This window comes from Hemicordylus capensis, chromosome 6 (genome assembly GCF_027244095.1).
Source record: "Hemicordylus capensis ecotype Gifberg chromosome 6, rHemCap1.1.pri, whole genome shotgun sequence".
Taxonomy (NCBI): Eukaryota; Metazoa; Chordata; class Lepidosauria; order Squamata; family Cordylidae; genus Hemicordylus; species Hemicordylus capensis.
Window position 1 is genome coordinate 30,324,833 of NC_069662.1, and position 11,873 is coordinate 30,336,705.

The 11,873-nt window shown below is 42.4% G+C and overlaps 2 protein-coding genes across 2 annotated transcripts; both read left to right on the forward strand.

The window, feature by feature from the left end:
- The first annotated feature begins 581 nt into the window (after positions 1 to 581).
- LOC128331093 (vomeronasal type-2 receptor 26-like) lies at positions 582 to 3,023 on the forward strand. Its single transcript, XM_053264452.1, has 2 exons — positions 582 to 600; positions 2,458 to 3,023. Exons 1-2 carry the CDS (start codon positions 582 to 584, stop codon positions 3,021 to 3,023), a joined length of 585 nt encoding a protein of 194 aa, XP_053120427.1.
- A 5,243-nt stretch (positions 3,024 to 8,266) lies between these two features.
- On the forward strand, positions 8,267 to 9,247 carry LOC128331094 (olfactory receptor 14I1-like). Its single transcript, XM_053264453.1, has one exon. It carries the CDS (start codon positions 8,282 to 8,284, stop codon positions 9,245 to 9,247), a length of 966 nt encoding a protein of 321 aa, XP_053120428.1. The 5' UTR covers positions 8,267 to 8,281.
- Positions 9,248 to 11,873: the final 2,626 nt, after the last annotated feature.

An 11,873-nucleotide genomic window follows, 5' to 3' on the forward strand; every position in this document is an offset into this window, starting at 1 on the left:
GCTGGCAGGGTGGGGGGAGCTGGTCTCCACCTGAGTAGGGGTCATACACTTTCTTACTCTCCTCCTGCTCAGTTTACTTTTAGGGAAGCCCCCCTCGCCCAGATTGGTTCAAACTTGAACCAGCCAATGTTGCGGCCACCCTGGCTAACACACAGGGCCCGGAGATACAAATCCAAAATTACGTGAAATCAAGGCCTGTGTCTAGTTCTTAATATTGCTTCAGATATTGTGGTTTTTACAGGCATTCTTAAAATCAGACATTGACATTCCATCTTCACCTTCTGAAAATATTATCAAAAATTGATTCTGTGTGACGTTTAAATTGGGCTCCACTGTGGTCTTGTAATATGAGATATTCATTCTCATAAATCTCTAGAATAAGAATTTCACATGTTGCCAAATAGATATGTGTCTGTACTTGGGGTTAGGAAGAGAATCATGTAACACACCTTCCAAGGTTTCTTTATGATTAGATGGTGCCCCATTCCAAGTGTGTTGAGAGCTGCCATCTTGGACACAGCAGGAGAGTTCAAGAGGGGAAACAACCTTGTTGCTATAACTGTGCTCTGTGCTCAGAAGACATGATATCTAACCAGACAGGTAAGTAACTGTCTGCAGATTTATCTGAGGATGTATCTTGTTTAAGAGGAAATGAGCATGACCTACTTCACAGGGTTGTTGTGAGGAAAAACCTAAGTATGTAGTACACTGCTCTGGGCTCCTTGGAGGAAGAGTGGGATATAAAATGTTAAATAAATAAATAAATAAAATATATGAGGCATTATAGAAATGTGCTGAATAAATAGACAAACTTGACAAGACACCGATGGAATGGGTCTTCCAGACTCCTCCGGACAAATATTCCAAGACCTGTGTCCTCGGGATCCATTACCTGACTCAACTTCAAGCATTCTTTCACTAAATGGTACCAAGCTCTGCCTGTCTCTCGCTCAGAGGCTCCATCCAATGGTTAGCCTGAGTTTGATTTCTCTAGCATGAGTCTTTTGTAGTACATAAACCAATCTTAATTATTATCCACTTCATTTCTCATTCTTTGATTCAGATTCTGGTCCAGAGTGCTTTTTCAATATGAGCTCCCACAGTCCAGCATAGTCCATTTATTTTTATTTATTTATTTATTTATTTTACATTTTATATCCCGCTCTTCCTCCAAGGAGCCCAGAGTACTACATACTTAGGTTTCTCCTCACAACAACTCTGTGCAGTAGGTTAGGCTGAGAGAGAAGTGACTGGCCCAGAGTCACCCAGCTAGTATCATGGCTGAATGGGGATTTGAACTCGGGTCTCCCTGCTTCTAGTCCAGCACTCTAACCATAATTATTAATTACCACTACACCATGCTGGCTCTAGAGAATAAGCTCCTCGTCGGCACACAGTAGTGCCTCTGAGTCAGGTGCTGAGGAGGCAGGAACAGCAGCAGTCATAATCCTGGACCTTGACAGAACTCCGGAACCTGTGCTCCAGTGCTCTAGAGTTGAAGTCTACCTTGATAGTTACCTCAGGACCTGAACTCACTGAGGCAGCACTCTCAATATCCAAGCCTACAGCAGAGTAAGCTTCTCCCACACCTCTGTGTCCCCCAGTATCTGCAAACCAGCATCACCAACAAGCTTGACAGAAGAAGATAGTTCAGAGAAGTGCCAGACTTCAGAAGGCTGTTCCTTTAAGTCTTTCATTCTCGAGACAAATAGGTAGAGTTCAGAAGCGGTGGTCTGAGCTCAGAAACACTAAAGGGATCAGTCTATTTCTGACTGCCATGGGGTCAAATTGCACCCTTGGACTTCTCCAAGGTCTTGTAAACCAGCCTTGCCTCACCTCACTGCCTTTGCCTTGGGTCATTGGAAACCAGGAGAGAATATGATGCATGGGAAGTAGGCCATATAATAGTCCAAAGGAATTACAACAAGGTTGTGTTGAGGCTTGCTTTCGATTAGTGCCGTTCCCTCTCACTTAGACATTTGTATGCATACAAAGGAAAAACAGAAAAGTGAGCCGTTCTTGTCCAACAGTATTCCATACTTCCTTATCTCTTCATACAGAAAATGACACTTGATTAATTAACAGAAGCACTAACACCATTTCTCCCCCTCTCAGATGCAATTCAATGTATGAAGTGCCCTGAAGACCAATATCCAAACGAGAACAAAGATGAATGCATTCACAAGGGCGTAAACTTCCTAAGCTACATTAAGCCATTGGGAATTGTCTTGGTTTCCTTTGCGATTTCTTTGGCTTTGATCACAGTTCTGGTGATGCAAATCTTTCTAAAGAATTGGAAAACTCCCATTGTCAAAGCCAACAACCGCAACCTCACTTGTATTCTTCTCAGCTCCATCCTTCTTTGCTACCTTTCTTCCCTATTATTCATTGGCAAACCTGGGAAGGCCAATTGCCTTCTCCGGCAAATGATTTTCAGCATCATTTTCTCTATTGCAGTTTCCTGTGTTTTAGCCAAAACCATAATTGTGGTCCTGGCCTTCCTGGCTGCAAAGCCAGGCAACAGGATGAGGAAATGGCTAGGTCAAAAAGGGGCCAATGCCATTGTTCTTTCCTGCTCCCTCATTCAAGTGGGCATTTGTGTGGCATGGCTGTCCACCTCTCCTCCATTCCCGGATGCTGACATGCACTCACAGATTGGGCAGATCACCCTAGAATGTAATGAAGGCTCTGTCACCATGTTCTACTGTGTACTGAGCTACATGGGCTTTCTGGCCCTCATCAGCTTCACTGTAGCTTTCTTAGCCAGAAAACTGCCTGACACCTTCAATGAAGCCAAGTTCATCACCTTCAGCATGTTGGTCTTCTGCAGTGTTTGGATCTCCTTCATTCCCAGTTACCTGAGCACCAAGGGGGAAAACATTGTGGCTGTGGAGGTGTTTGCTATCTTGGCATCCAACACTGGCCTACTGACTTGCATCTTTCTCCCCAAATGTTATATTATTATTCTAAGAGCTGACTTAAACACTAAGAAACTGCTAAAGGAAAAAAAGAGTTCACTCTGATTCTAAATTGACATGTTGTCTGTATTTGGGGAGTACAATTATGCACTGAACTCATTTATTTACAGTCAATGACCAAACAAACACTACAGCAAAGAGCAATACAGTGCAATACAATAACTTAGTTTAAAAAAAAAAACAACAGCTTGCAGGCACTTTATTTTACATGCCTCCAGACAAAAGCAAGCAATCCTATGAGTAACTTCTTTATGCCTATCTCCTAAAAAATAAACAATAAAATGTGCCTCAGACCAATCCAAATGTTTCTTTTGATAGGGGGCGATCTGAATGTAACGGGCAATATCATAGAAAGGGTAGTTAAACAAAGTATGTGTTAATGTTTCCACCTCAGCAGCTCCACATGGGCACAAACCTTCCTCCAAGGAGATCCCTCGAAATCTGCCTTCCAACACAGCTGAAGGGAGGACATTAAAATGGGCCTAAGAGAAGACCCTTCTCAGCCTGGGTGTAGGCAAATGTGTAAGGTACACAGCTGGCCTCAGGTAATTTGAAAAGCTGAGATAATTATATCTGGAAGCAATCATGCTAAGATCACTCTGCTTTTCTATGTCTCTTACCCTCTGTGTAATGATCTTTTTTCCTGATCGTAATTTAATGATCGTATGTATATATTGTTCTGAGAGGCCACAATTACTCAGGGTGTCATGTATATTCCTCCTCCAAATGGAACAGAAATCATCCACCAAAGTTAGTGAGCCTAGCCCTTGGAGGCAGCTAGCAAGTTTAAGCCAATATAAGACCGCTTCTGTATTTTCCTGATATTCAAGTAGTGGTCAGCGAAACATGTATTTCAAATTAATGTTTGCTGCTTCCTTTGGGTTTAGTGTGGTGGGTTGTATACACCATTTCAAATTTTCTGCCCCTTCCCCCCGCAAATGGTGACACTGGGAGTGTTAACTTGGATAGGTGGGGGAGTGGCAAAAGATGCTGATTTGCTATAATGAAAACTCAGGAAAGTTCCCTCATCATTAGATATAGCTCCAAATCCTATATGAACATGTGAGGCTGCTTTAAAGTTGAGAACACTTTGAGGGATGGGGTAGTTGCTCAGTGGTAGGATATCTCTATTGCATGCTGAAGGTCCCAGGTTCTCCCCCTTCCATCTCCTGGTAGGGAGGTTGCAACTGAAAAATACTGTAGAAAATACTGAGCTAGATGGACTAAGCTATATGGTCTGACTTGGTAGAACACACAGCTTTCTATTTCGAGAGGAGAACTGGCCTTGTGGTAGCAGGCATGACTTGTCTCCTTAGCTAAGCAAGGTCTGCCCTGGTTGCAAATGAATGGGAGACTAGATGTGTGAGCGCTGTAAGATATTCCCCTTAAGGGATGGAGCTACTCCAGGAAGAGCAGAAGGTTCCAAGTTCCCTCCCTGGCATCTCCAAGATAGGGCAGAGAGAGATTCCTGCCTGCAACCTTGGAGAAGCCACTGCCAGTCTGTGTGGTACAATCACTTTAGACAGTTTCTGTTCTCTGTAACTGGAAATCATTTTATATTGCATGGATTGCACAGTATACGCAGGTGCTGTGTACTATGGATGCTCTGCAGCTGCCTTGGGAAAAAAGATGCTCTAAGATTTAATTTTTATGGGGAAAAATATTCCTATAAACCAGAATTATTTACCATCACAGGAACTCTTTGTTCCAAAGTGTATGGATCAATAAAAACTTAATATAGGATTATGTATTTTTGGTATCTAATAAGTTGTTCCATAGATTTATTATTGGTTGGTTCTATTCAGAGGACAGTGATGTTTTTTGTCATTTTGGGATCTCATAAACCCAGCTGTTGCTTCTCTGCCTGAAAGCAAGGTAGGAGAAAAAGCTACCCAGGTTTTCCTCTAACCTTGCTTCCACACAATCACTTCTACCCAGGTTTTCCTCTAACCTTGCTTCCACACAATCAAAAATTGGGAGTACATACAGCTCCCAAACCCAGGTAGAACACAGTTTTTGATTGTGTGAATGACCTCAGTATCTATCCTGCACTTCCAGCTCTCTGTGGCCTACTCCAAGAGCACCAGATCACAGCTTGTTGAGTCTAGGGGTGTGTACAAAACTGGAAAACCCAGTTTGGCTTGAGTAGAACCAGACTACAGCCAAACTGGTCCCTGTCTGGTTCTGTGGATGCCAAGCCGGGGTCCCCTGTCACCGGGGGGGGGGATCCCTCACCTTGTGGGATTTCCGGGAGCTGGAACAATGCAACTCAACACTCACACCTCCGCAATGCCTGGGGCAGCAGCAGAGCATTTGGGTACATGATCTGTATGCCCAGAGCCAACAGCAGGATCATCTGCAAGGAAGGTAGGCTCCTGCAGCCTACCCCACTTCCCACTCTTAAGCCCTCTCACAGGATTGTGAGAAAGGGCACTTTATTAATTATTTAAATAAGGGGCACAAATGTATTAACTATTGATTAACTAACTTTATTTAAATGAGGGGCACAACTTTATGAACAATTAGTTAACTAACGTCATTAACTATGATCCGACTGGGGATCTCCCATTGCTGGGGGGTTTCTCACCAAGTGCTTTGTGGGATTTCCAGGGGCCAGAAAATTGCATCTGAACCCCCACACCTCCGCACTGCCTGGAGCAGCAGCAGAACATCTGACCACAAAATCCGTGTGCCCAAAGCTGGCAGCAGGATCATCTGTGGGGAAGGTAAGCTCCTGCAGCCTTCCCTGCTACGTGCTCTCAAGCCCTCTCACAAGATCATGAGAAAGGGCTCCTTATTAACTATTTAAATAAGGGGTACAACTTTATCAACTATTTAAAAGGGATATCCAGTGAGGCCATATCCCTGATTGTAGGCATGACTCTCTGGGCTGGAACTAAAGAAGCCAATAACCTCTGCCTCCAAATTCAGATGAATGACACCCTTGCTCAGATGAATGCCAAGGTCAATCAAGGTCAAGCCCCCCCCCCCCCGCAAGAAGGGAAGGTCTAGGGAAGTTCCCGTCCACCATCCAAATGATGCCTTTCCTCCTATTGTCCATTCCCTCATTACCAGCACTAAACCTTAAAGCTGTCCTAAGGTCAATCTTTGTTGGATAAAATATATTCTACGTACTAGCTGCAGGCAACTGGCCAATCTTGGACTGTCACCAAGGGAGGGTGGAGAGTGCTGAGCCTCTTTAAAAGGTCACGGAGAAGGTGACTACTACCAAAGTGGCCAAAGTGGAAATACATTGTCATTGTATTTCTCTGCAATTGCCCTTCATCTGGGGGTGCTGAAATCCTTCCCAAGGGCTTGTCATGTCTGCAACTTCCATCCCATTCAGGAAATAAATTACAAATATACTGTACGTTCCTCCATGCAATTAAAGAAGCACCCTTTCTTATGTCTGATATTCTGCTCTTGGCAGCTGTCAAAGTTTAAAGGCAGAAATGTGTGACTGTAAAGAAACCCTGAGATCTATCAGCCTGGACTCATGAGGGCTGGAAGTCACCCAAAGCATTACCATGCCTACAAATGTCATTGTTTAGGTAGGAACTAATTAAGCCATGTTCATTGCAGCCAAAATTATGTTTCTATTTTTCTCCACTTCTGTTCTCTAGCCAGTTCAGTATATTGATCTTTTCCCCTGAGCCATTATTGATAAATTTGATTGGTCTCCAGGGAGCAGATTTTCAAAGACCCACATAGAGAAGATACATATAAGCCCTACCTAAAAAGATATCCTACTACTGCCATTTTATCATGGAGCCAGCATCATAAACCTTGATCAAAGTACAACAGACCTGCATCTCAGAGGAATGGCATGAGTGTATATTTGAGAAGATACAATAGGAAATGTAACAAAACAAAACAAAATCCAACTGCTAGTATACAGAAGCAAATAGATGGAGAAACCCTGAAAAAATGAAAAGAAAAAAAACAAGAGGAAGCAAAATCTGGATGTAGTGTGAAACAGAAAGACAGGTGATGTGATGGTCACCAACAGATCTGCTGAAAGACAGATAGGCACAGAAACTGATGGGAAATGTGGCCAGGTAAAGGTGTGTTTCCAGGATGAAATAGCTACCAAGCAGAGAGGTAGACCAAAAATAAATAAATACTGAACAAGCATTGGAAATGAAAGAGGAATTACCACAGTTCAGACGAAATCTATACAAATATAAGTAAGTAGTATGGGATGTGGAGAGCCCATCTGAGAAAATCCTTTGTTTCTTCTTGGGAAGATCACTTCTGAAAGCATTGTAACTTTGCTGTCTGGGGTGACATCTAACAAGCAGAAATGAGATAATTTTTCATGTAGTTATTCTGCTTTTGATTGTATTTATTTTCTAGCATCTTGATCCACATTCTCAACAAACCCAGAGGTGGGTCAGAAATGGTACTAAGCAAAATAAGGCAAGCAAGTAAGACAATCATTTATGTTTTCATATATTTTATAGTGAGTGTTAGTGCTGTAGCAAGATGTGTACATTGCAAGGACGAGGTTGCAGGTCTGAATTCTTGCATGATTTCCTCATTAGAAAACCCATGCAAGATTTGAAATATAGGTAAAATTTTGGGGAAATACTTTGCCTAATCTCTAGATTCCAAGACTTGCCCAAAGAAAAGGCTGGCAAAATTTGGTGTACACTTTGATTTATACAGTTCTTGGTTTCATTGTCATGGATGTTACTGTAATTATGTTGACTCTTATTGTCTCACGCAATCATAGAGAAAAAAGTGTGTCTTGTTTAAGAGCCTCCTCTTAGGTGATCAAGTAAACAATATCTAGAAGGTGGACTGAAATGGCTGCTGCTATGGCAGCATTTTCTTTAGGAAAAACTAGCCTGCATCTTGAATTATATTTCAGTTACTATAATTGACACTTGGCAATTCTTTTTTAATTACCCTTATGGCTGTCCATCAAATATAGAATTTGAATTGCTCAGTCATCTGCCTTTTAACTAGTTAATCAATCTATATAAATGTATAAATTTGTATACTGCCAAATCCTCAGTAGAGGTGGCTTTTTGAGAGATTGCACCTAATGGAAGAAAATGTGTCTTCTGCAGCAAAGACAAGGCAGGGGGCAGGGAAGAAGAAGGCAGGGGGTCATAAGGGAGGGAAGAGGCCCATTTCCACTTCCTGGCTCAGGGTCCACTCTAACATTCCTATGTTCCTGCTCAGCTCAGTTCAGTAGTTTATATAGACACTCCATCAAACACATGCCTTGTCTTTCTCCCTTTAATTTCCCCCCTCTCTCCAATAAAAGCAGCACCATACAGAATCCTCAAAAAGAAATGTCCAACCAAAGCACTGTGAGTGAGTTTATTCTCCTGGGATTTTCTGATATCCGAGAGCTGCAGATTTTATACTTTGCGACATTTTTCATCATCTATCTGACAGCCCTGATTGGAAATCTTCTGGTGATCATTGTTGTAGCACTCAACCAATCTCTTCACACTCCAATGTACTTTTTCCTGATGAATCTATCTACTGTTGACCTTGGTTACATCTCAGTGACCATCCCTAAAGTCATGAATAATTCCTTGTGGGCAACTAGACAGATTTCGTATGTTGCATGTGTGACTCAGCTCTTCTTCTTTCTTGTATTTCTGTCATCGGAATTCTTTCTCCTAACAGTCATGGCCTATGACCGATTTGTTGCCATTTGCAATCCATTGCAATATGAACAACTCATGAACAAAGTGTCCTGTGTTCAAATGACAGCTGCTGTGTGGATCATTAGCTTTTGCAATGCTGTTTTGCACACAACATGCACATTTGGAATCACCTTCTGCTCCAATGTCATCAACCAGTTCTTCTGTGAAATCCCACAGATTCTCAGGCTCTCTTGCTCTAGCTCTTTTGTTCCAGAAAAAGGAGCTGTCATTGCTTGTTCACTCCTTGGTGTGGGATGTTTTGCATTCATTGTGATTTCCTATCTCCAGATTTTCAGAGCAGTGCTTAAGATCCCCTCTGCACAAGGAAGGAAAAAAGCCATTTCTACTTGCCTTCCCCACCTCATTGTCCTTTTCTTGTTCTACTTTACTGGAAGTGTTGCTTATTTGAGACCGATGTCTAGTTCCTCATCAGACACTAATTTAGCAGTTGCTGTAATGTACTCAATCATCCCCCCTTTCATGAATCCTATTATCTATAGCATAAGGAATAAAGAGATTATGTCAGGACTGTGGAGGCTTTTATATAAAAATAAAATTTTCACCTTCACTTACAAATGGGGTGTTGGCTTTATTAAAAAATAGCAAGGATAATCATCAACCTTCCAGATGCTTCCAGGTCCAGTTCAACGTGCTGGTTATCACCTATAAAACCCTTCAGAGTTTGGCACCTGTGTACCTTAAGGACCGCCTCTACCGTCCAACTTCGACCCACACTGTGAGGTCATCTCAGGTGGGCCTTCTCAGAGTTCGGGGCCCAGGGGAGGTACATTGGGTGGGAGGGCCTTCTCTGTTGTAGTCCCCGCCTTATGGAACATCTTGCCTCCTGAGATTCATAATCTCCCTCCCTTCTGTCCTTTAAGAAGCTTCTGAAAACTTATCTATTTTGCAAGGCTTTTAGTTTTGTGGGTGTGTGTGGGTGTGTGTGGGTGTGTGTGCGGGCGGGCGGGGGTCTTCTTCACTGTTACTGTTTTAATTTATGTAAATCACCTTGAGTCTACGGAAGTCAGGCAGTCAATACATTTGCTAAATAAAATAAATAACTAAAACCTGTAACATTCCCTTTCCTAGTTACATCCAGGCTTTATTTTTCACAGATTGTTTTGATGTATGATTCTGTTAATTCCCATCTTACAGATAATGCTATTCATGTGACCAGAGTTCCTGTAATAGCTGAAAACAATGGCCGAATTTGGATGTAATAGGAAACTGGAGGGCCCTTCACCACTGGTTGCCATATTTGCACATCCGAATGTGGGAAACCGGAGTTAAGGGTGAAAAGGGGCCCACAGTTTCCCACCCCAAGCTCCAATCTGAATATTTGGTTCAGAGTGGAGTTTTGCCACCTTTAACCCTGGTCTTGTGGTGCCAGTGTTACATCTGAACACTGGCACTACAGTTTTCCCCTCCTAGAACCAGAGTTGAGGGAGGAAGCTCCTCCCTCACTCTGGGTGCCATTGGGTGCCAGGACTGTCCATCATTAAAGCAGGAAGCCACATCAGTCAGTCCTCCATCCTCTCTGCAGTCAGCGAGACTGCAGAGAGGCAGCTGTCTACTTCATCCAAATATGGAAGGGAGGGTGGGGGGGAGAAAGAGGCGCAGAACCATGGGTCCATTGGACCTGAGGTTCTGCATTACATTTAAAGGTAGCAAGAGTCTCTTGACATGGATAGCAGATTGAGTTTTGAAATATAGTGGTGATGGTGGCTTTACATCACATAACATCACAGAAATGATGTTCTATCCATGGTTTTTAAACTATACCACTTCATCACCTTTGTCACTACATTATATACACCTGTCGGATAAGGAATAGTTGGAATCTCCCATAATTCATCACACCAGAATTGCCAAAGGACATGTATAAAGCATGAATAAGAAGCCCAAAAGATACATTCTGGACTGAGATTGCACACTATCAGTCAGCATGTACAAAAAATTGCTTACTTGTTACGCATGGGCCACCACTAAGAAAATATTATGACCAAGTCACAGACTATTCAAAGCAGAACTGAATTCCAGATATGAAATTATCACATGCCAATGTGGACCATTATATCTGATGAATGCCAAGACCTGTGTCTTGAAATGAACGTATGGCATTTCAGGTTCAAAAAAGGTTGTGTCTGCAGGATTTCTTTTTTCTGTATACTAAAGTACAAGTGCCTCATTCCTGCTCTGCACCTGATCACCATAGAGGTCCCAACATACAAATCATGGTTGCCATCCCAACCAAGTTAATCAATAGTACTCCTCAGCAGTTGCTCTAAAGAACAAATTACTTTCCATAGTACTACTCAAGAGTAATTCCATCTAAGTGTCAGTCAATAAGTTCTCCACATGGGTAGAACTGGGCCAGGGGTGCTTTCTGTCAGCTTTGGCTGATATACCAGCTGCATCCATTTCTTGAAATAAACAACCTCATAATAGTGGTACATATGCTGGTATTCTCCAGACTTGACTACTGCAATGTGTTCTATGTAGAGCTACCTTTGTACATAGCCCAGAAACTGCAGTTGGTACAGAATGAGGCAGCCAGGTTGGTCTCCAGGTCATCTCATAAAGACCATATAACTCCTATATTAAACGAACTACAATGGCTACCAATAGATTTCTGGGCAAAATACAAGGTGCTGGTTATAACCTATAAAGCACTACACAGCTTAGGTCCTGGGTATTTAATAAAATGTCTTCTTCACTATGAGCCCCATCACCCATTGAGATCATATGGAGAGGTTCATCTACAGTTGCCACCAGCTCGTCTAGTGACTACACAGGGACAGGCCTTCTCTGTTGCTGCCCCATGACTCTGGAATGCACTCCCTGCAGGAATAAGAGCCTCCCCATCTCTGATAACTTTTCAAAGTCTCTAAAGAGTACCCAGAATGTTGGGGGCAATATGCTAAATCATTGTAAACCGCTTAGAGAGCTCCGGCTATAGAGCGGTATATAAATGTAAGTGCTAGTGCTATTGCTATGTAGGCTCTGTATGTGCACTCAGGGCTGTACTTTTTGCCTACTAATACACAGTTTGCATGCACATAGCAACTATACAGATAGTAGTGAATGCATCTTGGTTGAAGACAGATTTTGCCACTGTTGTTCTGCTATGTATGCTTTCTTTTCAGACGATAATGTGAACACTGTTCCCATGTTGTCTAATTAGAAGAGAAGCAGGAGAATAATCATTTATTTGATTTTCAGATTACTT

Coding starts and splice junctions, on each gene's coding strand:
- LOC128331094 (XM_053264453.1), top strand. CDS start 8,282: ATGTCCAACCAAAGCACTGTGAGTGAGTTTATTCTCCTGGGATTTTCT.